The following is a 27,938-nucleotide window of genomic DNA, read 5'->3' on the forward strand; positions in this document are numbered from 1 at the left end:
TAGCCTTCCCTTGTTAGGACTTCTGCCGGGTTTCCTGCCCCTTACCTGGTTCAGGTTATTAAGCACATATACAAAGAGAGCTGCAAGAGCTGGACTCTGGTCCCTTTATTGAGACAGGAGCCAGTGGGTCCATCAAAACAAAAATAAATTTCTCTCCCAAAGCCTGCCAGCAGGCTGACACACCCAGCATGTCCTGGCTGGAGCCCTTGGCTGCCCCCCAAGAGCACAGGTCTGGCTCCTTTGGAGTCAAGGGACACTAACTGTCCAGTATCTGGAGGCCCTAAGTAGGACAGGAAAGTCCCTAGTCTCCAGGAGAGCTGGCCCCGATATCCACGATCAGCGTTGGGCCTTTGAGGCTCAGTCATCCGAGAGGGTGATGACGTCGTACTCGATGCCCTGATGCTGCAGCTGTTGAATGTGTTCCGGCACTGCCTCCTCAGTGCCAAACAGGCCCTGGGCTTGGGCCATGGCAGCATCAGCCACTGCTGCCGGGGAGGGAAAAAGCACAGTAAGCCTGAGGCTCCAAGAGCCAGGCCTCACCTCAGTCTCCTGGCTTTCAGTGTCCAGTCCATACCTGTAACAGCAGAATGTGCTGCAGCTTCAAGCTGAGCCTGGGTGACAAGCTGCTGGCTGGGGGATACAGGTACATACTGGATCTAGAGAAAGAACCCAGTAAGAACAGTCCCCAAGGAGCTTCCCTACCCCAGCTCTGCCTGGTCTTCCAGGCACCCTACCTGGGACTCCTGTAGGAATGGGGTGCCCTGCTCATACTGGATGTGTGTGATCTGGCCCTCCTGGACCTAGAGATAGAGAGAAGCTGGCCAGTAATCCTTCCTATAAGGCTGCAGCCTTCCTCTAAACCCCACCCTGCCCCAGGCCTGGCCTACCTGGATGTGATGGCCATCAGGGACCACAACGTACTCCTGAGGCAGCAAGTGCTGGACACCATCCTGAGAGATGATATACTGAACCTAAGGGGGTTCGGGGCAGATGCCAGGGTTCCACTCAGTGGGAGCTGAGCAAGAGGGCAGAGTAGAAGACACAGCTATGGGCAAGGGCCCAGGAGACAAGTTACCTGGTTGTCTGAGGTCACCAGATGCTGTACCGTCTGGCCATCTGCCGTGATTTCCTGGATGTAGGTAGCTTCCTCCTGACAAGGCCAAGCCAGAGTAGCTTCGGTTTTTTACTGAACTCATATGCTGATAGTAAGTGGTTTTGGTGTGTTTGTGTGCCACCAACCTGGCATGGAGGCCAAGAGTCCAGAACAGGGTGCCAAGCACATTGTTCTCCGCCCTTCTTGGAGCATGACACGCAGACACCTGGCTTATTATGTGGCTGTGCAAACGCTTCTACCCCTCTGAGCTACCACTGTAGGCCTTCTAGCCTCTGCCTGCCTGTCCTACCCTTTCTGCAGGTCTTACCTGATTGGCCACTGTCTGTTCCTGGGCCACAATGATATGCTCCTGGCTCAGTGCCTGCTGTAGCCTCTCTGTCCCCAGAGTCCCGTGATTCGACTGGAAGGCAGCTAGGCAGAGAGAAGGGGACTCAGGGTTTAGGGAAAACTTGACTGACCCATCCCTGTGGTTCCCTTGTGCTGTGGTTCTAGTCTTTGGACCCAAATGGTCCACTCTGTGGCCCAGGGGTGGCTCACTGTGCAGTGTGGCCAGTGTCTCCTCTTCACTATTGAGGATGATGGTCTGGGCTGGGGCTCGGGCTGTAGAAGTCCCAGTCTTTCTACCATCGATGCTATGTAGCCGCTGGATGTGGAATTTGAGGTGCCCGTTCCTGTTGAAACTGAGAAGAGAGAGGAGAGTCAGCAGCAAGTAGCTCCACCAGGTGTGCGCATGCAAGTCCCGTTCTTAGCCATTCCCGTCTCACCGCTGCCCACAGACGTGGCATGAGAAAGGCTTCTCATTGGTGTGTGTCAGCATGTGCCGCCTGAGGTCCTTCTTGTTCTTGGAGGCGAAGCTACACTGATTGCACTGGTGGGGCCTCAGACTGGAGTGCTGTGCCATGTGAGCCTAGACAGGGTAGAGGCCAGGCGCCAGTGGGTCAGCATGAAAGGCAGTAAGTCTCCATGAGAACTAAACCATGTGTCAGTGAGGATCAAAAACGCGGACTTGATAGGGATTGGTCTACCAGACAGAAAGCTTGAAGCCACAGGCTGCACTGTCAATTCTATGTCAGTTTGTGGCTGTTTTGTAACTTAGAGGAACTGGGGAGGGGCCTCCTGCACCACGCCTGGGCTCAGCCCTGCTTCACTGGGTCTTAGCTTCCCTACTGGAGGCCTGGTCTCTAGGCCCTGGCTTACAGCTCAGAAGACGACAGCGCTCAGAAGACGTAGAACGGAAGCTGGGAACCCTCTGGCAAGTGGAAGCAGCTCCAGAAACACATCAGAAGCTGCCCTGATGTCTTCTCCCCCTCCCCCTCTCCCTCGCTCATGTTGTCATCCTCTGTGCCTGGCTCCACTGTCACCTGGTGTCTCCCTGGCTCCCCCTCCCATCCTTGCTGTCCCTGCTCTACATTCCCTGCCCTTCACAATGGGAACAGTATGGCATTAGTCACTTTATATCTGGTTAGTTTCCTGACCAGGCAGCTCCTCGAGCTGGAATCCTGCAGAGTCATCTCTGACCCTAAAGGGGACCAGAGGACCAGGCTTGAGGAGATACTCAATAAAGAGCTGTTATATAAATGAGTGGCCACAGGAATGAAGGCAGAGGCATGGCAGAGAGCACCTACCCGGACCTCGGGCCATTGGCGAGCACTGAAGGGGCAGTCAGGGCACTTGAAGGCAGCAGGCCCAGCATGGGCCCGCTTGTGACTCTCCATCTCTGCACGGCTAGGGAAGGCCTCTGAGCACACCTTGCAGGAGAACTTCTTTGTTGATGAAGCTGCTGCAGACGGTGGGGAGTGGGGTACTAGCAGGCCTAGGGCATGGCTGGTTGCAGGGGGTGGGGTGGAAGAGCCCTGGGAGCCTCCCGTATGGTGGGTCTTCGTTGGAGACAGAACCTCAGGACCATCTCTAGGTGGCCCTCCACACTGCAGCAGGGGCCACTTGGTTCCAGGGGCCAGAGTATCTGGGCTTGGGAAGGAGATGGAGCCATCTGCAGTCAGCTGTAGAAAAGACAGCATGAGATGCTGTAGAGGGGGAGAGGCGGGACACTGGGTAGGGTGTCCACGCTCAAGGCTCACCTCAATGTGGTGCAACTGGGTCCCATCAGCTGCCATGATATAGTGGGTGCCAGCTTCCTTGAGAGTGTCGTTCACAACCACAGCCTGGGCTGCCTCTCCTGGAGGTTCTTCCCTGAGGGCACAGAGAATGGAGGCATGAGGTAGGGCTCCAGAAAAGGACCAAACGCTCTAAGAATCCCTCTTCAAGCAACAATCAAACTCAAGGAATCTGAGTGAATGTAGGGCTCCAACCTGGACCCCAGCTGTCTCTTCATAAATGACTCCCAAGAGCTCAGTGGTTCACCCTAGTTAAAGGGTGACCCTCATCCCCTCAGTAGGAAGAAGATAGCTCCAGGAGTTCAGTCAGGTCTGGCCAAAGGGACAGGGGTGGGGTGGGGTGCCAAGCCAACAACAGTAGCTAGTGTGGCTACTAGCACAGGTCAGAGTTCCTCAGATGGCTGAAGAGTTCAGTGAGTGGAGAAACGTCACAGATTTGCAGCAGAGGGAAGCCAAGCACAGGTTTATGCAGCAGGTCAACAAAAGAGCCCATACTTGTTCAAATGCTCAGGATGGTAAAAGTTGGGGGGTGGGGAGGTGGCAAGATGGTACAGCACCTAAGAACACTGACTGCTCTTGCAGAGGACCAGGATTGGTTCCTAGTACCTACATGATGGCTCACAACCCTGGTAACTCCAGGCCCAGGGGATCCAATGTCTTCTGGTCTCTGAAGGCTCCCGCATGCACATGGTGCACATAGATGCACACAGTACACAGATGCACATAGGCACATTTAAGGAATGGGGAGCCCCTATTAAAGACTGAAAGGGGTAGAGTTACCTGTAAGGTGGGCCGGAAGCTGATGCCCTCCCCTCCACGGGGGGTGCTGTGATGACACTGTAGCTGGCCCCACTGAATGGCCCAGGTGGCAAGGCAATCTGCTGTAGGTCAGACGGGCCTAGCTGGCTCTCAGCTGCCACACTGCTCCCTGACTCTGCCACATGAAGTGTCACCACCCGTGGAGTGGTGTCTTCAGAGGAAGGCTGCCTAGCAGTAGATGTCAACTCTGCCTCCACGTCCTCTGACTTCACCACAGCCACCTGTAATACCAACAGGCACTTCCGGAACAGAGCCGCTGTCCAAGGCCCTTCTTGGGCCTCTGCTGTCACCTCTCATTACCCAGCCCAAGTCCTTCCTAAAACACACTTTTGGCAGCTGGGCTTTTCTCCTAGCACTCAAAGGCAGAAACAGGCGGATCTGAGAGTCAAACCAGCATGGTCTACAGAGTAAATTCCAGGACACACACACACACACACACACACACACACACACACACACACACACACACACACACACACACAGTGGTACTGCAAAGCACACTTGGCAACTGCAGACAGATGGGCAAGAATGGACTTGGGAGGGAGCATCTAGCAATATCTGCCAACCTTCTAGGTATGGAGAATGATGCTGTCAAGTGGTGGTGGAGACCAGCGAGGCTACTAAACACCCTACAAAGTGCAGAGTGACCTCCACAACAAGGACATCAGCACTGTAACCATGACACCTTGGGGTAGAGGGTCAAATGGCAAACCACGTGAAAACCCATAGCCAGGTGTGGTGACACACACATTTCTAACTCCAGTACACAGGCAGAAGCACTAGGATCAGAGTTTAAAGCCATTTGAGGTATTTAAGGCTACATGAAACATGGTCTCACAAAAACCCAATGTACATAGGAGAGTTTTGTAACCATGACCAACTAAAAGAAACCATGTATTAAAGGAGACAGAATATGGAGGGGACATTATCAAGAATTACATGAGAGATAGGCATCTTCATATTCAAAGAGTATGCTTTTGCAAAAAGTAACAAAGGACTAGCAACTTAGAGAAAAGAGCAGCAAACAGGCGATTCAGACTGAACTTGTGGACAGACATCTATCCCTGTACCGTATTTAACAAAGTTAAAAAGTAGGATCATAAACTATACCTCCATCCTTGAGAGGCACATTACGAAGAATGACATGTGCACACAGTGGCCAAGCTGTGCGTGACATCCTGCACAACCTCACTGAGGGGCTGAGTAGGGAGCCTATCTTCTAGGGACATCGAGGTGTTGGCTTACACCTGAACAGAATTATGTTTTGAAGGAGGGCTAGGTTGTCGGTATGGAGGAGTATTGGTGAACTGGGGGGAGGTGTGTGGGGTATGAGATGGTGTTAGGGCTGCTTAAGAGCCAAGAGAGCTCTAGCCTTGCCTCTGGGGAGACAAGGGCTTGGGAATATGCTGTACAGAAGGGAGCTGTTTCACCCTCAGGAGCTTCACAGGAATGGTAGACTGAGACAGCAAGCCAAGGAGAGCATGGCCTACACACAGCAGTCGTGCGGTGGTCTGGATGAGAACGGCCCCACAGGCTTATATATTTGAATGCTTAGTCACCACCAAGTGGAACTCTTAGAAAGGATTAGTAGTGTGCTCTTGTTGAAGGAAGTGTGTCACTGGGGAAGGGTTCTAAGTCTCAAAAGCCCATGCCAGACCCAGTCTCTTCTGAGTCTCTAAGGCTGCAGGATCAGGATCTAGCTTTCAGCTACTCCTCAGCACATAGAATTAGTCTCTGAAATTGTAAGCAAGTTCTCAAATGCTTTCTTTTATAAGAGTTGCCTTGGTTATGGTGTCTCTTCACAGCAACAGAATACAAATGGTTGCCTAATACAAATGGTTACTAGTAGCCAGGGAGTGCACTGGGAAAGACTGCCCACCTTGGCCCTACAGAGTCCACTTTCTTCAAGCTTAGGTGACCTGTCCCTGACAGGGTAGGTTGGAGTCACTACTTTCCTTTGCTTCGTGTCCCACAAAGGAGCTGATGTTTGGTAACTGGGCATTGGGAAGTCCTGGGTGCTTACCTGCAAGGCTGTGGCCCCCAGCTCTCGTTGGGCGCTCATGTTCAACAGTAGATCCAAGGCTGTCTGAGTGGCCATTGCAGTGGACTCCTCAGCGCCTGGGTTGGGAGAACAGGCTGTACACCTGGCACCCAATGCCACCCCTGTCATGTTCATACCTTAACCCTGCCTTATTCAAGGCTCACCTTGCTGGTAGATGATTGTGGCACCACCTAGGGCATCAGGACAGAGTAGTGGGGGAGTCTCAGGTGGCTGGAAAGGTGCTGGTTCTTGGGGGGCCTGAGGAGGGGAATGGGTAGAGCCTGAGGGGGTATCCAGAAGTGCATTTCCCAAGTACATCTGATGCCACCATTCCCTCCCAGTCCCTTTTTTATCTCACCTACTATTTTGAAAGGTATTTACCAGCTCAGTGCTCAGTGGAATGGTGAGAATCAGAAAAATGAAGGGTTGGAATTTGAACTCAAAACAGCCAACTTTAGAGCCCGTGAACTGAGTGTGGTCATCTTCCCAGGACCGCTGGGAACTCCCGGGACAGAATACTAGCTGCTCATCTCAAGCCTGCTCACCCCAAGTCCAATCCGTCCTCCTCTTTAATTTTAAATACATTTTAGTGTGTGTGTGTGTGTGTGTGTGTGTGCGTGTTATAGGCACATGAACGCCATAGTACACATAGTGATATCAGAGGACAACTTGGAGAGTCAGCGTTCCACTTCCACCTCTAGGACCTGGGATCTGAGTCACATCATCAGGCTCGGCAGCAAACACCCTGACTTGCCAAGCCACCTCACAAGCACCTTTATTTATCTCTTTCTTGTCACAAGTATCTTATGTTTCGTCAGGGAGGGCAGCATACCCATCGACAAGACTAGACTTTTCAATCATTCATTCAGGGCTCTTTCCAAAGTGTAGCCACTTAACTAAGCAGGGATTCCCAGGAATTTATGAGGAATACATGGGTAGATGACAGCAGGCATCTTTTTTACCATTTCCCCAGCCCTTCCTTTTGCTTCTGGCCTGGAATGTAGCTAGGAGGGTGTTCTTGCAGCTCTGCTGGACCATGAAGGTAACCACAAAGACCAATGTCAGATCCAATGTCAGTGTGCAAAAATATTCAAGAGTTGGGGACGCAGCCGCTCAGGACCACTGAGTTTCCTAGTCACATCATGTCTCACATGTAAGCATCAGAAGCTGCTGCTGTAGGTTTCTCTGCTGTCTGGACCAGCACTGGAAAGCTGCCTTTCTCTGAGCTGAGAGGTGCACCCACATCTAGGCTGGTGTCTGCCACAGCGGCAGAGGCAAGCGAGACACCACCTGTCCCCATGCCTGTGCTGGGTCCCAGCCTACCTCGGGGCCTGCTGAGCTGAGGGGAGGGCCAGGGGCCGCACTGTGCTGCTGCTTCAGCTCTTCTATCTGTTGCAGAGAGAAGAAGGGGCGGCGACGGGATGGAGGCTCCTCAGGGTGGCGCCGTCCCCACTCCTCAAAGCTGTTCGCATGTCGGCACCGTACATGCAGGCGCAGGTTCTTCTTGTGGCGAGTGCTGAAGTGGCAGTACTCACAGGCGAAGGGCTTGGCTCCTATGGGAACAAGGCAAAGCTTGCAGCCCTGCCCCGGGGGTCCCTAGTCGCAAGTCATTACCATTTGGACAGACACTACTGTCCACTCTGGTGGGTCAGAGCGGAAAGGACCAGACCTACTTCCATCTCTAGCCTTTCTCCAAGGGTTCATTCTCAAGGCCACCCTCCTAACCAAGCAGATACAGCCCACTTCCTCCTTCATAACTGAGTCAGGGAAAGCTGCTGCTGGCACTGGGCTCAGCCAGAGAGAATGGCACAAGGAAAAGTTCATTTGTGGCTTGGGCTATGGCGAGGGACAGAGAGCTGAGCTCTGCCGTGGGTGAAGGGACTGGTGGGCTGGCCTGACCTGTGTGCTTCACAGCCACATGAGACAGCAGGAAGTCCTCACGGAAGGTGCGATAGGGACAAAAGCTGCATTTGAAGGGCTTGTCGCTAACATGGGACAGCTGGTGGTTCAACAGTGCTTTCTTGTCCTCACAAACAAACTCGCAGAACTCACACTTGAATCTGGAGGTGATTTGAAGAAGGGAAGCTCAAAAACACAAGAATTTCTCCCTAGCCCAGGGCCTCCAGTGGGGACATTCTCCCTAGGCCACAGACCTCCAGTGGGGACATTCTCCCTAGGCCATGGGCCTCCAGTGGGAACATTCTCCCTAGGCCATGGGCCTCCAGTGGGAACATTCTCCCTAGCCCACAGACCTCCAGTGGGGACATTCTCCCTAGGCCATGGGCCTCTAGTGGGGACATTTCTCCCTAGGCCATGGGCCTCCAGTGGGGACATACCTGCGGTTGGCAACAGCCTGGATGTGTGTGAGCAAGTGCATTTTGAAGGTGTACCGCTTCTTAAAGGACTTTCCACACTGAGGGTGGGGAAGGTGGAATTAGATGGGGATGGAGCAAGTCCTGCCTCTAGTCACGGCTCTGCCTGGCTCACCCACCTTATCGCACATGTGTGGCTTCTCCGTACTGTGAGTCTTCATGTGCTGTGTTAGTCTCTTCTGCATGGGGTATACACGGCCACACACTGGGCAAGGGAAAGAGCTCAGCTTTGGGGTCTGGGAAGGTATAATGAGAGGTCAGAGGGAAAAAGAGGGGAAACGGAAACGGCAGGAGTGCTCACTTCCTGCCCACCCACCACCCATCAGCAGTCTAGGGCTCTTCCCAGACCAGGGCCCCACACTCACCGGATCCGGCCTCTTCTTTCTAGGAAAGAAGAAAGCATTACACCACAGTTCCCCATGGGCCGCCCAGCCTTAGGCCTGATTATCACTCCTCATTACCCATGCCCTGTCTTCTGAACACATGGAAAACCAGCTGGTGTCCTCTGGGGAGAACACTAAGTCTCCACTGGTGACCGCCCTATGCTGGTTAATCTGGGACAAGGGTCTTCTCGCCATTTACAGAACACTACATGACATGACAGGCTCAAACAAGTTCCACAGGAGAAAGCCCTGGGGAACGGGCTTCAACCTGGTGACCAGAATCCTAGCTGGCAACACAACTCCTCCTCTTTAAAGAAACCAGTAACATCTTGGAAAACTGTCATACACCCTGGTTCTCAGGTCTCTATCTACTCTCTGTTCATAGGTCATATGCCAAAGAAACCAATTCTTTGCTGCTGAAGCCACAGGCCTAGCTGTAAGTCCCTGAGTAGGCACTAGGCCTGGAGACATCTGATTTGCCCAGTCCTCATCTGCTCTCAGCACTGGGAAGGGGGAGCTGCAGCTGACCATAAGGCCTTCTGATCATGTGTAAAGCCTGTAGTCTCACAATTTCCCTCAGGTTCCTCAACACTGCCTCCATTTCCCAGAAGAAGGAAGAGCCTGAACTGGGGCCCTCAAGGCCCTGAGGATTCTCGGACAACTGTCAGGGATGATTCACCTGGACTCTGAATATTTCTAATACCATATGAACGACACAGGCCCAGAGTGGGTGTGCTACACAGGACACATGTTCTCCCTGTCTACCCTCCACTGCCCCCGCACTACTCACTGACCGGTCCTGGCTGTGCACGGCCGCATGCCGAATAACATCCTTGCGGTAGACACTGGTGTAGCTGCATTCGTCACACTTGTAGGGTTTGCTGCCCACGTGGTTGAACATGTGCTCCTGGGAGAGAGAGAGAGCACTGGAGGCTCAGTGTCCCATCCTTCTCCCAGTTCCCCACCTGTGTTCACACCCTTGGGGTGAATGTGGACAGCAGAGCCTGTGCAACACTGAGAATCCTCCCCGGAGAGATAGCACCTACTGTGCCAGTTCTGCTGCTGGCTTACCATCTGACCAGAAAGGAAACAAACGCTCAAGAGTGCAGGGGCCTTGCCAAGATAGAGTTTGGAGCTGGGCACTGTGGCTCTGTAGCCCACGCCTTTCCTAACTATGTCCTATGGAACGGTCTCTAGGCCAGGCCGCCAGGGCCTGAAGGACCCCACCTACAGGCCACTATGCCACAGCACGGCTGCAGCCAAGGTGCAGTCCTCCACAGCACATTGGTACGACAGACCAAACCTCACTGGGGCACAGAATGACCAACTGCAGCTTGGACTGCTGTTGACTACATTCTCAGGTAAGAGGAAAGGAACCTTCCTTGAGACAGACCACTGCCATCTGCTGGAAGGATTCACTGTGAAGAAATCACCCACAGGCCAGTCCTGCAGTCAGAATAAGCAGGTCTATGTTCTCTCTAATGTGAAGTGAATCCTTGAAGGTCAGGTGTTGCTCACTGAACACTTGTGGCAGCCTCCTCAGGACCCCATGTCCCAGCATCCTTCACAAGCTACGTGACTGGAGTGCAGAAGCGCCCCACTCCTGGGTGGTCCTTCCAGCCCTGGGAGCCCCTGAACACCACACCTTCAGTGAGGACCAGCGGCGGGAGCGGTAGCTACATTGTAGGCACTTAAAGAGCTGTGGGTCACCAGCCTCATGGGAGTTGACATGGAAGCGAAGGTCTTCATGGGACAGGAATCGTGAGCCACATATGCGGCACAGGTAAGGCCTGAGCAGTGGCTTGGGCGACTTGTAGTAGTACCTGCCAGAAAGGGGTGGAGGCACTGGCTGGGCTGCAGGCTCAGGGAGCACCCACCCTCCCCACCCCCCTCTCATCCCCACACCCAGTCAAGCTCACCTATGTTCTGTTCTACTTACTTTCGGTATTTCTTCCCTAGGAACCGCCTGGAAGGTCTTCCACGGCGGCGGGGTGGGACATCAGCTTCATCCTGGCAAGACGGGGCTGCATTCTCAGCATCTGACTGACTCACACCAGTTTCCACCAGGCCTCTCCCCACTTTGCCCAGGGCCCTTAGGTCGGAGGAGCTGGGAGCCTCGAGATCCTGAAGCTCTGGAGGGCTCTGTGTGCTCTGCGAACTCACTAGCGGCTCTCCTATGCCTGCCATGGACACAAAGAACACAACCATCAGTCGCACGTGCTAGGACCAAGGCCAGTCAACCCCCAAGCTGAGCACTGATGGGTACATCAGATCACACACAGACAGCCCACGGTCAGAAGGCAGTACAGATGCCACACGCTTCGGACCTGACCTACTCAGCAAAGCAAGACTGAAGTGGGATAGTCTCAGCAATGGCTCCCACAGCTCAGTTCCAGATTCAGCACCCTCCCTGGGTGGCTGTGCACCCTCAAGCAAGTCTTCTCTCCCTGAGCCTCATCTGTCCCATCTGCCGACTGATCTAGTCACCCACAGGGATACTGTGGGTTCCTGAGACAACAGTGTCTTTGACACTGGCACACCCTTGAAAGGCTGATGAAAGGGAGGGTCTGTGGCAAGAGGACTTCCATAGACAGCGTATAAACTCTTTGAAGTCTAGTTTGAATGTGATAGCTTTTCAGTGTGTAAAAATACCATCTAAGGGGCTGGAGAGACGGCTCTGTGGTTATGAGCACTGGCTGCTCTTTCAGAGTACTCAGCACCCACAGGGCAGTTCAGAGCTGTCTGTGACACCAGTCCCAAGGGATGTGATGCCTTCACAGGCACTGAGTACATATGGTAAACATACATACAGATGCCTGAGCATGTAGAAATAAAACACCAAACAAACCCATAAAATCTACTGCAAGGGGTTGGGGATTTAGCTCAGTGGTAGAGCGCTTGCCTAGCAAGCGCAAGGCCCTGGGTTCTGTCCCCAGCTCCGAAAAAAAGAAAAAAAAAAAAAATCTACTGCAATCCCTAGCATTATCAACAAACAAAGTCCTGTGTTAATATTAAGAGTGACATCAACTAGTGTGCTACACACCTTTAATCTCAGAATTTAGGTGGATCTTTCTACATAGTGAGTTCCAGGCCTGCCAAAACTACATAAGTGAGACCCTGGCTCAGATCATACAACAAGACAGACAGACGGACAGACAGACCAGATCCAGAGTGAAGGCTTAGTGAGTAAACAGTCCTCTGCAGCCAAGCCGGCCCACTGAGTTCAATCACCAGTGCCCACTGGGCAAAGGAGAGAACCAACTCTAGTAGGTTGTCCTCTGACCTGCACATGCTGTGTCATGCTCACACACACATACACACACAAATATGAACTACTTTTTAAAAAATTAAGAATGATACAGATTAGAAACAGTGTCTCCTGTGTGTGTGTGTGTGTGTGTGTGTGTGTGTGTGTGTGTCTGTGTGTGTGAATACATGTAGCAGTTCTTATACCAGCAAAAGTGCTCCTCTCTTTGCCTTATTCACTTGAGACAGGATATCCCACCAAACCTGAAGTTCCGTATCTTGGCTAGGCTTGATGGTCAATGAACTCCCAGGGTCATCCTGTTTCTGTAGCCCAACACTGGGGACACAGACACACACTGACATCACAAGTTTTCCTTGTGGTGCTGGGGTTTGAACTCAGGACATGCTTTCACAGCAGATTCTCTCACCCACTGAGCCACTTCCTTGGTCCCCTGAAACAAGGCCGTCATTGTCTTCATGAAGCCTCGGCCTGTGGGGGCATGTTTACTTTTCTGTGCAGGACAGTTCTTCTGGACAGACTGCAGAATCTGCCTCCGAATGGTGCATACACAGTGGCCACCACACAAGTAGACACTGTCACCCCTCCACTCATAAACAAGAGCCCCAAAGCGGCATGCTCCAGTCAGAGCTAGTCTGTGAAAGAGCTTGTTCTCACGGCTGTGCTGAGCCATTCCTGTGCCCACTGCAGCGCTCTGACCAGTCAGTGTCTCAGACACCACTCAACCACTGGCTTCTCTCACTTCCTAATCAGTTTAAGCTTTTACCTGTTCAGTAAAAAGGCCCAACCCCTTCTCTCACTGTGACAATTTGTTGCCAGAGGGCATCTCCAAAAGCCTGCATAGCCACCAAGGCTAGGTTTCTCTAGACCGACAAAGGAGGGTCCTTTCTTGGGAAGCCTGCAGCCAGTGGCTAGAAATGGCTGCTTTGCGTACACTCAGTGTCTGGTGCACCCAAGCACCAGGCGGCAGAGCCACATGTTATCCACACATACAGCCCTTCACATGACCAAATCTTACCATCATGGAGGTCTGAGGTCTCTAGGCGAGGCAACTTTCGGGGCCGGCCAGGCCTCCGTCGAGGTCTCAGGGTACTCGGTGTGGGACGCTGAAGCCGTAGCTGCCGGCCCCGGGGCTCATCCTCAGCTGGGTTGTAGTCACTGTCCTCTGTGGCCACAGTAAAGGACAGCGTGTAGACCCACACTTCTAGTCCTGACCCTTACCCTGCTGACACCCACTGCCCCATCTGTCAGTGCGTACTTCTCTCCACCAGTGAGGTGTTCCTAGGAGGCCCTCTGCATCTTCCCCTACAAGGGTCTAACTATCCCTCCTTTCTCTGTACCTCTCCTGGCACCTGCCAATAGCTCACCTCAACCAGAAGCACAAAGAGGTATCTGGTTCTAAAGCCACTTGAGCCACTGGTAGAAAGCAGTGTCTACAAACTCCTAGCTGAACTGTCCCACCAGGTGGACAACAGCAAAAACACTCAATAGTAAAATGGGTGCAGTCCAACACAGAGAAACTTTATAAAGTAATGTGTAAAAAGTAACTTTTACTCTCCTGTTCTGTTGTTTGGGAAGCTGCTGACCTAGGCCTGGTCCTGGAAACTTCCTGGCCTCCATACAATCTTATCTAGGCCCAGACCACTCTCAGCCTGACACTTGCTGCTGAATAAGCTCACCCTTTCTAGTTCCTTCTGAGCTCTGGCTGGCTTGTTAACTCAGCTCTTCTGGCTCAAAAGCCTGCTGACTACTCAATCTGGCTTTTCTCTCAGCCTCTGAATTGCTCTGCTTTGCCTCAAAATAACTCCAGGAACCTTTTCTAGCCTTCTGCCTTTTTCTTTCCGATCTGTCTTTACCCATGTCTAGTTTGTTCTGTCTTCCACCTGTTTCTGTAAAACTCTCCCAGTCAACCTGCCTCCTTCTCCCTCCCTGATGCTCTACTCTCCCTCTCAACTCTACTGCACGGCTCTCGGTGAGCTCGACTGTATTCCTGCCCTGCACTGTTCTGTACTATCTCTACCTTTAGTAGCTTCCCTCTCTTCTCATGAGTTGGGCATATCCTATTCTGTCAAATCTTTCTGATTAGTCATCATTTTGTCTGCCACTCAATTAGACTTTCAAACACGGTGCTTCCTTCCATAAACAAACTTTCTCTTCACTGCCTGGGGTTAGAGGTGTGTCCTGTACTATGGGCATGTGTGTATTCCAGCCAGAGGGATTAAAGGTGTGTGCTACTGGCTGAGCCACACCCTAGCTAGAATCAGGTTCAAGCATCCTATTAACAAAAATGCATGCTAGATCTCATAAAGTTTAGGGGGAAAAGTGAGCCAGTTACTGAATCCCAACATTCGGGAGGAAAACATCTGAGCCCAGCCAGGACTACCCACAGGGAAATCCCACCCCTAAGTTAGGAAAAGAGACTAGAGAGAGAGCGCTCATTTGCTGCTTTTGCAGGGAGTCACACTCAGTTCCCAACACTCACAGGGAACAGCCCCAACTGCCTATAACTCTAGCCCGGGGACAGCACCCTCTGCTGGCCTCCATCGGCATTGCACTCAACAATGCACACACCCACACACAGGCATACACAGAATTAAAACAAACACTTGGGAGCGAATCAAGGGGTCAGGGAAGCGGCCCTGTCGATGAAGTACTTGGTGTGAAACATTAGGATCTGAGTTCAACCTCCCAAAACCCATGTCAAAAAGTGGAGCTTGACAGCAGTCCAACACTGGAGAGAGAGACAGGAGGGTCCCTGGACTTCTTGGCTAGCTGTTCTGGTACAATCAGCAAGCTCTAGATGCAGCGAGAAACCCTGCCTCAAAAAGTGAGACAGAGAGCAATTGTGGAAGACGCCTGACACTGCCTCTGGCTGCACATACACTCACATACAACACATATGGGGCGGGGCAAGAAAAAAGTGAATTATTTTTGTTTTGGGTTGAATTGGGGTCTCATTTGAGGTGGGCCTCAAATTATGTAGTTAAAGTGATGATGAGCTCCCCATCCTCCTGCCTCTGCCTCCCCAGTGCTGGGACGTAGGCGTTTGCTACCATGCCTAGTTTTACTAACAGCTTTTATATGCACACACTGAATCACTTCAGATGCACAGGTAATCAACTAACAGCAGTGCATCTATGCTTTCACTGGCACTCTTGCTCTGCTCCACAGCTGAACCTTCTCCTGTGCTCCTGGTTCTCTCTGTCTTTATACATGAGTGTGAGGACAGAGGGCTAAGCAGTACGCTGCCTCACCCTCCAGATCATCAATTGCCCCAGCATCCACAATGTCGTCGTCCTCCTCCTCTTCCTCGGGCCCCTCCTCCTCTGTAGTCTTGGTGGAAGTGCCCCACTTCCGTACACGTCCCCTTTTACCAGCTGCTGCTGCTGCTACTGCTAGTGCTGCTGAAAGAATGAGAACAAAACAAGCTGCCACTTCCAGCTGCGTCCCCCCATCTGGCGTGTCCCCCCACATCGGGCCCACTGGCTACTGCAGCGCACCTGGGCGGAAGTGCCGCTCCCGCATGTGGCGGAGCAGGGTGGCCTTGGTGCTGCTCCGGTACTGGCACATCTTGCACTTGAACTGCTGCACAACCACCACCTCCATCATGGCCTCCAGGCCCTGCAGGTCCAGCTCCTCGACAACAGGTGCTGGGGGCTGTGCTAGAGAACTAGGCTCTCCCGGTGGCTGCTCAGCAGGCTCCAGGCAAGTAGATGTGGATGTGGGACCATCAGCCAGGGCTTCAATGGCTGCCAGACTGTTGGCCAAGGTGGAAGTAGACATTGATGACGCCATGGGAGCACCTGAGGACAGGAGAGAAAATAGAAGGCAAGACTGACCATGAGCTTCAGCTGTTCTTCACTGGCAGGTCCAAGTTTCCCAGAGGCCATCTTATCAGAGGCCAGGGCTAACCCTGCAGGGTCATATGGAGTCTCGTCTTCTACTCCCATCATCACAGGCTCCTGGGGGTAGTCATACCATCATCTGGGCCCTGCAGGATCAGGTACTGTGTGGTCTCAGCTCCTCCCTCTTCACCACTGGTCACAGTGATGCAGCCTGGCAGAAAAGGCAGAGGGTGACACTCTCAGAGGGATCCTGGCAGCAGGCCCACACCCTTAGACTCTACTTGGCAACTGGAGACCAGCTGTGTCACCCCCTTGCGCCCTGGGCACACCCACTGCAGGCTGGTGCAAGGTCTGCTGTAGGTGATGTGCTGGCCCAGTCACCAGGATGCCAGAGCTACCCTGGCTGCCTGGGGTTTGACAAATGGGCCTAGTGGTCCTCTATCCTCTCTAAACTTCCTCGGGACACAGATCCTGCAGGCACCCTGTCTCAGAATGCTTCCTTCTCAGACTATGCCAGAGCTTTTGGAATGCTGGTGCTTCTACGAAAGTTACTAACCATAAAGACCCAGCATAACAGTAAGCAACTTGAACTCAGGGCTCAGCTGTCTGGGCTTACTGCCAGGAGCACCTTCTACTTAAGAGTGTCACTGGGTAAGTCATTTTTTGGTGTCTCTCTCAAGTGCCTTATACTTCTCATATGGACTAGGTTAATGGCAGCCATCTCCTCTGGAGGTTCCTGGAAGATCAGTCACCTCCCATGTGTCAAGTGTTTATAACTGCCCCCCCCACCCCACCCCCCCCCGCACAAGGCCAGATACAACTGCTTCTACTTCTTAAAACTAGTACTGTGGGGTTGGGGATTTAGCTCAGTGGTAGAGCACTTGCCTAGCAAGCGCAAGGCCCTGGGTTCAGTCCCCAGCTTCGAAAAAAAGAAAAAAGAAAAAAAAAAAAACAAAAAACAAAAAAAAACTAGTACTGTTGCATGTACTCCATGTGTGTACGTGCATGCATGTGCTAGTTAGATGACAACTTTGGGAGTTGGCTCCATCATTCCGCTGTTACGTGGGTTCAGCGGCAGTCACCATGTCTGCCTGGCAAGCACTATTACCAGCTGAGCCATCTTACTGGCCCCCAGCTACAACTCTCCCTACTTCTGAGCACTGTGACATCCAGGCATCATACTAAGAACTTACTGTGACATCTTCTTTGATTCTTGTGCTATTTACCACTAGGAGACAGTTAGAAGTCTCCCTTACACATTCCACAGTAAGGTAACTAATCTTTACTCATTCATTCGCTCACTCGGATGGCTGTGGGATTCTATAGGGCCACACCCTCTCCCTACTCACTCTGGATGAGGTCCGGGCCAATGGTAGATTCAATGATCTTGTCAATGGCGGAGCCTAGGTCTGAAGAGGAAGCTGTGCAGTCAGACACCAGCATGCTGGGGTCTGGGAGAGCACTGGAATGCACCAGGGCTGGGGGGCCACCTGGCACTTCTGCCACTGGTCCCCGGGACACAGAAGATGAATCAGGGAGGTAGCCCTGAGGCAAGGGCTCTGTTGAAATGCTCTCGGATACCTCCTCCTAGGAGTAGGAAGCAGAGGGCAGTTCAGGAGCCAGGGGTGGGGCAGGGCAGAGCAGCCTGTAGACATCCAAGAAACACCGAACAAAGCCAGCCATACTTCAACCCTACAGAGGACTAGGAAAGTGCTGTAGTCAGTAAGAGCTCTAGAGCCTATGGGTGTGGTCAGGTACTCCCCCAGGGTTAGAAAAGAACCTCTCTAGACTACAGGCCATAGCCAGGAGGGACAATCATCCCAGTCAGGAGGGACAACTGTCTCTGGGCTTTTGCATCAATCAACTCCCTCTGCTGCAAACTCTTCGATGGTTGCCCACCAAGTCTACACCAGTCCTCTCACAACCACTTAGGCACTGCCCGCTCTGGAGGACAAGCTAGATCTCACTTAGGACCTTTCTCCTCCAGCACTCTGCAGAGACTCTGTCACCTTATCACTCTGGAATGACAGGTTCGGTCTACACTGAGAAGAGAAGCCTTCTTATATGGACCCAGGTCCATCCCACCTCTGCACTTCAACGTTTTCCACACCATGCTGTGTTCTCTGCAAAGACCTAGACCACACCTGTCCTGTCCCTAGCAGTAACCCTGTAATTTAGCATACGTTAGACTCAGAGTAGGGCCACTTCTGCTGACATAATGAAACCCTCGACTGCCCATCCAGGGCCACTGCCTCATATCTCCATCAAGGGGAGTCCAGATACAACCCCTACCTCCCAAAATTACTCATGAAGCTACCAGAGATAAATATATTCTCATTCTCACTTAACAGAGGGCCAGAACCTGGGTAGCATGCAGAAATCACAAAGTACGGGGTGGGGAAGAGATGGCTCAGTGTTCCCCTTACAGCCTAGAACTCACAGAACTAGGCCCTCCCATTCCAACTGACCGATGGGAGGACTAAGGTAACTAACTAAGACAATCAACACTTGAACCAGGAAGGGCTCACAGAGCCTGAGGGTAAGACAGTAGATAATGAATTGTGGCTCTGAAGGCATGCTCCGCCTCAGTTTCCCTTTCTGCAGATTCTGGAAACAAGTGGTTTAAGTATGTCTCTTAACTATGAGGCGTGTCAGACGATAAAACCTAAGATAGCAGTTTGTCACCACATGGCGTCTGCCTCAAAAGCAATTGTTTTCTACAAGTAAGCGTTGCATACGGTCCCCCGGCCCACACTATCCAGACTGATCCATACCACAGAGCGGCTGCCACTGTCTGAGCTCTGCCCCACTCCAGAGTCATCGGCCTCCGTTAATCCTGGGGCGGTCGCAGCGTCCGTACTGTCCGCGGACACAGCTTCCGAGGTGCCCACACCCAGGCCGCTCTCAGAAGGCTCCTCCGGCTGGCCAGGCCGAGGGGCCGCGTCGCTACTGCTCTCCACCTCGTTCTCCTCCATTGGTTCTGGGGACCGATTGACAGCGAAGCGCAGGGTATGAGGCTTTCACTCTGCCGGATGATACGACCATGGTTGCAACAAGTGGTCCACCTTTCGGGCCCGGACAAGCAGGACCCACACAGATGCACGGGTGTGCCCATTCCGCAGATGCACAGACTGAGCATCAGACTAGACGGGGCGGGGTTTCCTGGAAAGGGAACCTTCCAGAAAAGAACAGGGACGCCTGGCCTCTCAGGGTAGGGCCCCTCTAGGAAGGGTAGTCCTGGTGAGTGATCACGACCCTTTGCTCCTCCCAGAGGCGTGAATCGACCCTGGGCGGACACGGCAGTTCAGCCCTCCGGACTTCGCGTCCCCTCGGATGAGGAGCCAATGGTACAGCCCGCAGGCCCCCGGGGTCAGTGGTTCGCTCCCCCTCCCCGGGCTCCCCAGCGGAGGGGGCTGACAGAGACGGTCGCGGGGCCTGGTGACTCGGGGCTGTCCCCGGCGCTGCCTGAGCTCCAGGCCCGACGCCATCTTGTGGCGGCGCCGGGTTTCCGCTCAGGCAAATGCGAGAGCGGCTAAAGGGCCTGGGACCCCGGGGCCCTGTTCGGACAGCCCCGCCGGCCCGGGAGCTCGCCACCCGGCAGCCCCGCGGTAGAGCCCCAGTGCACGGCAGTGTGCAGTGGGGCGGCTCGCCTCCGGCTGTCACTAACCTGAGCCTCTGGCTGCTGTGTCGCTCTCCGACTCCGGCATCGACGAGGTCGCCATCCTCTCACCCCCGTCGCGGAGGAACCCATCAGCCTCCCTCGAACCGGAACTACTTCCGCCGCCGCCCCCCGGGGAAAGGCAGATTTGCGGAGTTTCAGAAGGTCTCTCAGAGGACTCAGAACCGTCGTCGGGCCCAAAAGGACTCTAGAAGTTTGTACGTTGCCTAGTATTGGGGCTGCGGTCAGCTGGGCCCGGGGACTACTTTCTCTCGTGGCGGATGGCTACACGGGAAGTGGAGTGACGTCACGCAGGTCCCATCCTAGGCTCCCAGGACGAGGCGCGGCGGAGGCTCCGAGCTCTCGTGGGCGTGGCCTCCAGCGTCTAGCCACACCTCCAGGGGTCGCTTAGGGAACCGCAGCGACCTAGGATGGCTTAGAGGCGTTCAGAGGGGAGGAGACGTCAGTGTTTTTCTTGGCTTTTCACCTATAGCTTAAAGGTCCTCTCGATCCGGATCGGGTCCTCCGGGGTTAGGTTTGCTGTACCGTGGGGAGGGAGCGTATACAGATGGGAAAACAGATTTGAGGACAGGAAAGGCTGATCCGGAGTCACAGCTAAGGCGACTTGGCAGATAGGGAGGTCAGGGAGTTTTGGAGATTTAATGCTTGGACCATGGTGCACTTCGAGCTGTATTTTTTTTTTTTTTCTTTTTTTCGGAGCTGGGGACCGAACCCAGGGCCTTGCGCTTCCTAGGCAAGCGCTTTACCACTGAGCTAAATCCCCAACCCATGTATTTTTTAACATTATTAGGACTGTAGGTTCAGACACCCAGCTGTCCTCTGGTCATTGTAGATAGTGTAGGTGTGTTTAGAAGTTGGGGAATTAGCTCAGTGGCAAACATGAGGCCCTGGGTTCGATTCTTAGCATACACACGTGCGCAGTATTAGGTATTTTTAGAAGCCTGCAGTTCTTGGGCCCACTGTGGTGGCTTAGACTTTTAATCCAGCACTCGGGAGAGGCAGGCTAACCTCATTTGAGTTCACATAGACCAGCTGGGGCTACGTAGTGAGTTTTTCCCAGAATCCGCATGGTAAAAGGAGAGAACAGTCTCTTCCAGGCTGTCCTCCCACCTCCACATGCTTTTTGTCGCATGTGTGCCCTCACAGACATAACAATAAATAAATGCTTAAAGCCGGACAGTGCTGGTGCATGCTATTTAAGTCCTAGCACTTGGGAAGCAGAGGCAGGCAGATTTTGTGACTTCGAGGCCAACCTGCTCTGGGACCCTATCTCAAAACAAAACAACCAAAAGAAAGGAATAAGAGCCAGGGAATAGTGGCACACACCTTTAAACCCAGAACTGGAGAGGCAGAAACAGATGGATCTCTGTGAGTTCAAAGCCAGCCTGGTCTACAGAGCTAGTTCCAGGACAGCCAAGGCTACATAAAGAAACCGTGTCTTTAAAAAAAAAAAAAAAAAGAGGAGGAGGAGAGAAGAAAAAGCAATGTAGTGAAAAAGACAGCTGCTTTGAGTTAATTGCCAGCACCTGGACACGAGGGCTCCTACGATCTTGTCACAAAAAGTCCTCCCTTCCTCGTGTTTCCTCTTTGGTAGAAATAGGCCAGGAGGTCTGTGTTCTGTCTGTCTGACCCTCCTTCCCACCCAGCATTACCAGGCCTCTAGAACAATCCCCGAGACTTGTGTTCAGGCTGGCTTCATGGCAGGCTGGTTTTAACACTTCTATAGGTGCCTTCTTTCTCTGTCCAAGTCACCTACGTCAGGCTACCCAATTCCAACCCTAACCTGATGACAGGATTCCAGAATATCCTGGTGTGGGTGTTAGCAGCCTGATCATGGAGCAGAAAAGAGCAGGGCCAAGACAGACAAAGATGGCTCAGGTTCTCTTGGTGGCTGGTTTCCTTGGTTCACCCTCTGCTTCCCACCTCTGTTGTGTTGGGTTTGGGAAACTAGGTCTGCAGGAGAGGGGGCTCAGTGATTAATGGCATAGACAGTTCCTGCGGCCACTTCTGGTGGTCACAGCTACCAGTAACTCAGCTCTAGGGGGATCCTCTTCTGGCCCTTCCTGGACAGCTGCAGTCACTTTGCATACCTCAACACAGACATGCATGCATGTACAGTCACTTTGCATACCTCAACACAGACATGCATGCATGTACAACTTCAAGAACAGAGATTAAGCCAATTAAAAAGGTGCTTGCACACACACACTAATGAGACCTAGGTTGGCCTTGAACTTGCTGCTTAGCCAAGGCTGACCCAACCTCCTAATACTCCTGCCTCTCCTGACAACAGCCTGAATTATAAGGCATGAGCCACTAAGCCGAGTTCAAACCCTGCTTTCCTGACCACCAGTCCAGGGTTCTCAGCAGAGCGTGTTGTTGGAAAAAAATTCTGAAAGCAGTGAAGACAGCTGCTCTCACCCAAGGATGTTAAAGTGGACAGTTGAGAAACCCAGAAGGAAGAGGAGGAACTGTACCAGGCACTATGGGCATGTCAGTGTGTCATTGTGTAATCACACCGGCCTGGAACTCCTGCCTTCTGAGCATCAGAATTATCAACGCATATCGCCATGCCCAGCACCTCTTAAAGCACAGGAGGAGGGGTTAAATGAGAACACCCACCCCCTTACATTTGAGTGCTTTTTTCCAAATGGTAGGACTGTTTGGGAGGGGTTAGGGATTATGGCCTTGTTGGAAGAGGTGTGTCACTGGGAGGTGTGCTTTGAGGTTTCAGAAGCTCACCCCATTCCTAGTTAACTCTTTCCGCCTTTGACTTGTAGATGAGGATGTACGTATGTTCTTAGCTACTGGGCTAGCTTCATGCCTTCCTGCCTGCTGCCAGGCTCCTGGCCATGATGAACATGGACTCAACCTTCTGGAACCATGAGCCTGAATAATTTTTTTCTTTCTTTTTTTTTTTTTTTTTTTTTTTTTGGTTCTTTTTTTTCGGAGCTGGGGACCGAACCCAGGACCTTGCGCTTCCTAGGTAAGCGCTCTACCACTGAGCTAAATCCCCAGCCCCTAATTTTTTTCTTTTATAAATCGCCTTGGTCATGGGGTCTCTTCACAGCAATAGAAATATATCTAAGATATTGGGGATTTTTGTTTTTGTTTGTTTGTTTTTAATTGTTGTTGTGGTTACTGGCAAAATATTTGAGGTAACCAAAAGGTTTGAGATTGCTGTCCCCTCAGTGCCCTGCCATGTTGCTGTCTATTCATTAATATTCTTCTAGTAAGTTTATTTTACAAAGAAAAATCAACTTCAATATGGCCTTTGAACCCTGTTTGGGGATTTTTTTTTTTTTTTTTTTTTGCTGTGATTTAATATTATGACCAAGAGCAACTTGAGAAGGAGAGAGTTTATTTTGTTTCTCTTCCTTATCAGGTTCCTCTTCAAAGGAAATGAAGACAGGACTCAACCAAGGCGGGAACTTGAATGCAGGAGCTGATGCAGAGGCCGTGGAGGGGGGCTGCTTACTCACTTGCTCCTCCTGGCTTGCTCAGCCTGCTTTCTTTTATTTTTTTTTTTAATTTAGAGAATACTTTATTAGTTTTTGTAATCAAACCCACGTATATAAGACCTTACATATTTAATACAGTGTGTTACCCCTGTACAAATGGAAAAAACTTAAGTTCAACATTTCTAGACCAATATGGCTGTTAATTTCTGTACAGTGCCAACTCAACACAGTAAACAGGGATGCTTTTTTCGAAAGTTGACAGCACAGGTAAAGTTTCAAAAAATTCAAATTATATATCTGTATATATATATTTATATTTATATAAAAAGACCAATAATAGCAGTGTGTTATGCATCAACAGCAGCAACAGCTTTTCCAGGTTCTGCAGTCATCTGAACAAAACTGTAGAGACATCCAGCACACTCCATTAAAAAAAAAAAAGTAAAAAAACAAAACCCGAGAAACAGCACAGTTCTGTTACTCTTGTGGTACCTGGCACCATTTTTTTTTTAAATTAGCTTCTCAATCATCATCTGGAAAGAAAACATTCTGAGCAACATCATTAAAAACATCTCTGATAAAGCACGGTCACTACTACGTATCATAAAGCAGGTACAAGCTATTTTACATCCACAGAGGTATGATACAGTACTGTCCTACATCTACAATACTAGAGGATACAATTTAAAAGGCATTATTTGAGACTTGATTCTACTTTTCCAGCAGAGGGCCCAAAGGATGGTGTGACACAGCTTTGTAAAGAAACATACTCTAGACAGGATTTCCTTTCACTAGTGGCACAGTTCTAAGGATTCATTCTCTCCATGAATGTCAGCTAAAACCGTTATTAAAAAAATGAAATATCCCTAGAACAAAACCGTATAACCACCGGATTCACATGAAGATGACCTAGTGGAGACAAGCTGGACCTCACCTTACCAACAAGCTATCAAATCTGTTATGTTAAAACAGTGAGACCTCCAAGGAAGGAGATGCCAAGTAGTGCTTCAAAGCTTCGGACCACAATCAAACACAGCATCCTTTTCAACAGAAGCAGAAGCTCATCTGAATATTCAGCCTGCTTTCTTATAGAACCCAGGACCACCAGCTCAGGGTGTCATCACCCACAATGGGTCCAGACCCTCCTACCTGGATCACTAAACTGGCTTACTTACCAACAGCCCAGTCATATGGAAGCATTTTTACAATTGAGGCTCCCTCCTCTCTGACTAGTTTTTATCAGGTTGATATAAAACTAGCCAGCATACTCCCCAAATCTGAACCCTTTCAGTAACAACAGGAGAGGATGATTGCGTTTGGATCATGTCAAAGGTTTCTGTCCAGTCAGATGTCTGCTTTGGGCCTGGGACAAATGTAAAGAACCAGTCATGGTGGGTAGAGGGGAGTGGGTGGGACAGGGACAAAGTAGTACTATATCTTCAAAGGCAGTGACCCTTCAAGAAGGTACCACCTAGTAGTAACTTTGCTATGAATTCAGTGGTGAATTTAGCACTTCACAATCCAGTCACTTCTCTTTTTTTTTTTTTTTCCTTTTTTTTTTTTCCGGGGCTGGGGACCGAACCCAGGACCTTGCGCTTCCTAGGTAAGCGCTCTACCACTGAGCCAAATCCCCAACCCCCTCCAGTCACTTCTCAATCGATCATCAACCGAGGACCAAGCCTTCCATACAGACAGTTTGGGGCAGAGAGAGACCTTATGCCCAAGTTCATAGCAAAAGGTTGTCTTCCACACAGAGAGAAGAAACCTGAGGATGAAGAGAGACTTCTCCAGGGTCACAGAAGAGTGGTGGGGTGTGAGCTGTGCTGGTCTGAATGAGAATGGTCCCCATGGCCTCCAATGTTTGAATGCTCAAGTCACTAGAGCATGGAACTGTTTGAGAATTAGAGGGATTAGAAAGTGTGGCCTTGTTGGAGGAAGTGTGTAGGGGTAGGCTTTGAGGTTTCAGAAGTCCAAGCCGGGCCAGTGTCTGTCTGCCTGCCTGCCTGCCTGCCTCTCTGCCTGTGGATAAGGATGCAGCTCTCTCAGGTACACTGCCAGAGCTGAGCTCCTCCCCACAAAAAAAGCTGTGCTTTCTCTTGTAATAGTTGCCTTGGTCATGGTATCTCCTCGAAACAGCAATACGACAGTGCAAAGTCACGATGAGCTGACGACATTAGCCTCTGATTTGGCCGAAGACATGGTGAGAGATGAGGCACAAATGTTGGCAATCATTTCCTTTAAGGGCCGGGACTGACGGGAGGGCACAAATTAGCCCTTCTTGGGACTCAAAACTAAAAAAACAAAACAAAACAAAAAAAAACAGAAAAATTCAGAGAACAGAGATGGAGAGAGAGGTGGGATTGATTGATGGTGTCTTGGGGCCAACCGTTAGCCTTGTGCAGAGCAACCTGTGACCCAGCATTTAACTGACCTGACTAATACCCGGTGTAGAAAACCGAGAATCAGAAGTCTTCTCCCTCTGAGCTCTATGAATTGGGGAAGCTTTTAAAATGAGATGGAAGGGCCTAGCTCCGGAGGCTGTAGGACTCAGGGCAGGTGGGATTCCTATGATTGTTATAGGAATGGGAAAGTAAGTACCTACCTCTTCTAGACAGAGCGCATTACCTGAGGAAACTCAAGGAAAACTAGCCCGGGATGGACTGGCTGCTGTAAACCATGTGGACTCAAGGTCACAACCTGAAGTCCCATGAGCGTCAGGGATTGGTAGATAGCAGGAAGGACAGACGCTACTAAGAAGACGAGACACGGAGCCAGTGGTATTTGATATGTAGTTTGCTCAGCCTGGTAAAGCTGTGTTCACAGGTGACAAGTTCATCCAAAAGGGACTGTGATGTGCAACTTTAGTGGCTTTGACAAGCCCGGGGTAGGCATGACCTTTACAAGGTAGGCGGGGCTCTATCAGGGCTGAATGATTCAGACCAACCTGTAAATCGATTCATAAAGTGCTAAAGCAGTCAGGAGGTGGCGAGAGAGTGGCAAAGCAGACCAGGGCTTATGTGGTAAGTCAAAAGCACATAGGCAGCGAGCGTTGGAGTGAGGCTAGAGTTCCTGCCCCACTCCACGCCCAACCCCCCAAAAGAAAAAGGAAGTGAAATGCTGTTGTTTGTGAGTTTGTTGAAAGCTTTAATGCCTGAGCAACAGTTTACCAAAGAAGGAGCAGATGCTCACACACTACAGGAGAAAATCACTAGGCTTCTAGAACTGGTCGCTTACTTCTCTTAGGTATGCTGTGTGCACTTGTCCCATGGGAGAAAGTGTATCAGGAATGGAGATTGTCTGTTCAGTCTTGGCCCTTTCTGCAGGCAGGTATGGCTGATTTTAAAGACAGGGTCTCACTGTATAGCGCTTGCTGGCCTGGAACTCAGAGACCACCTGCCTCCCTCCCCAGTGCTGGGATTAAAACTACACACTGCCAAGCCCAGTGCTTGCTGCCTCTTGGTCCTGTTCTAGGCTGAGCAATGCCAGACAGCCCCCAGCAAGCCCAGTGGGTATGGAGATGAGCTGTAGCCCCACAACCATGCATCAGGATGAAAACGGGGATGTTTTGGGGGGAATGACATCAGATTGCAGAGAGATGGACAGGTAGTGACATTCTCCCTGAAGCTATCAGCACTGCCTTTTTGATGAAATGATTGATTAAAGGGCTGGAGGGACAGCCCTGCAGTAGATGAGAACACTGACTGCTCTTCCAGAGGACCCAGGTTCAATTTCCACCAAGCACACTGCAGCTCACTGACTTAATGCAGTTCCAGGAGATCTGATGCCCTCTTCTGGCCTCTTGGGACACAGCACAGACATATATGCACCTACATGCATAAACATATTTTTAAAAAGATTTATGTATTTATTATAAGTTACTGTAGCTGTCTCCAGACACCAGAAGAGGGTAACAGATCTCATTACAGATGATTGTTAGCGGGGTTGGGGATTTAGCTCAGTGGTAGACCGCTTGCCTAGCAAGCGCAAGGCCCTGGGTTCGGTCCCCAGCTCCAAAAAAAAAGAAAAGAAAAAAAAATCACAGATGGTTGTGAGCCACCACGTGGTTGCTGGGATTTGAACTCAGGACCTCTGGAAGAATAGTGCTCTTAACCACTGAGGCAACTCTCTAGCCCCATACACAGGTTTTTTTTTTTTTTTTTAAAGAAATAATTGATACAAACAATAGGTTTTTCTTGCTGCGTTGGGCCTTGCTAGTGTTTCTTTTTTAGTATTCCATTAGCTGCCAAAGATGAATTATCATTTTCCTGGAACAGTTGGTAGAGCCTTCAGAGCCCCTGCCCACCCTCTACAGAAAGAGTTCAGTACACAGTGCTAACCCTGAGCATCTTACAGATCTGGGAGAATGTCTGAAAGAACAAAATCAACAGGAAGGAAGAATGACTGCAGCAGCTTATGGCTTGGGAAAGACACCCCCAGAAGCCATATACTGTTGAGTGGAAACCCCAGTGCCAGGGGTGGACTACCTCTATACATTTCTGGACATGGAGTCCTCTGAGGCCTCCAAAACAGTAAAAACTGTTGTCGTGTACTGGATAGTTTTTTTGTCAATACAAGTGAAAGTCATCTGAGAGGAGGGAACCTCAATTAAGAAAATGTCTCGGGTTGGGGATTTAGCTCAGTGGTAGAGCGCTTGCCTAGGAAGCGCAAGGCCCTGGGTTCGGTCCCCAGCTCCGAAAAAAAGAACCAAAAAAAAAAAAAAAAAAAAAGAAAGAAAATGTCTCCATGGGGGTTGGGGATTTAGCTCAGTGGTAGAGCGCTTGCCTAGCAAGCACAAGGCCCTGGGTTTGGTCCCCAGCTCCGAAAAAAAAAGAAAGAAAGAAAAAA

The 27,938-nt window shown here is 51.1% G+C and overlaps 1 protein-coding gene and 1 long non-coding RNA gene across 12 annotated transcripts; one reads left to right on the forward strand and one right to left on the reverse strand.

Moving 5' to 3' along the window:
• Positions 1-81: 81 nt before the first annotated feature.
• On the reverse strand, positions 82-20,800 carry Zfp335 (zinc finger protein 335). Of its 11 annotated transcripts, none has more exons than XM_087649914.1 (28): positions 19,621-19,705; positions 18,728-18,978; positions 17,303-17,540; positions 16,087-16,164; positions 15,609-15,911; positions 15,363-15,512; positions 13,127-13,273; positions 10,783-11,023; positions 10,489-10,666; positions 9,638-9,750; positions 8,826-8,844; positions 8,580-8,696; positions 8,425-8,501; positions 7,988-8,148; positions 7,412-7,641; positions 6,253-6,346; positions 6,071-6,165; positions 4,009-4,268; positions 3,193-3,304; positions 2,740-3,114; positions 1,879-2,021; positions 1,652-1,794; positions 1,422-1,525; positions 1,076-1,150; positions 888-971; positions 735-800; positions 575-656; positions 82-482 (listed from the first exon to the last, which is right to left on the reverse strand). In XM_087649914.1, exons 2-28 carry the CDS (start codon positions 18,926-18,928, stop codon positions 358-360), a joined length of 4,011 nt encoding a protein of 1,336 aa, XP_087506040.1. In that variant the 5' UTR covers positions 18,929-18,978; positions 19,621-19,705; the 3' UTR covers positions 82-357.
• Positions 7,507-11,459, forward strand: LOC147995805 (uncharacterized). Its single transcript, XR_015684818.1, has 2 exons — positions 7,507-10,626; positions 10,803-11,459. It is a non-coding gene; the product is annotated as an uncharacterized LOC147995805 (long non-coding RNA).
• Positions 20,801-27,938: the final 7,138 nt, after the last annotated feature.

Source organism: Rattus norvegicus, chromosome 3, assembly GCF_021556685.1.
Source record: "Rattus norvegicus strain SHRSP/BbbUtx chromosome 3, alternate assembly SHRSP_T2T, whole genome shotgun sequence".
Taxonomy (NCBI): domain Eukaryota; kingdom Metazoa; phylum Chordata; class Mammalia; order Rodentia; family Muridae; genus Rattus; species Rattus norvegicus.

Excerpts from the sequence above, each read along its gene's own strand:
- Zfp335 (XM_087649887.1), bottom strand. The coding sequence starts at position 18,928 with ATGGAGGAGAACGAGGTGGAGAGCAGTAGCGACGCGGCCCCTCGGCCT. Across the intron at positions 16,165-17,302 it reads TGGCCCGGACCTCATCCAGA|GCTGCATCACTGTGACCAGT; the intron begins GTGAGTAGGGAG and ends CTTTTCTGCCAG. Across the intron at positions 11,024-13,126 it reads GACCTCAGACCTCCATGATG|GCATAGGAGAGCCGCTAGTG; the intron begins GTAAGATTTGGT and ends TGTCCATGGCAG.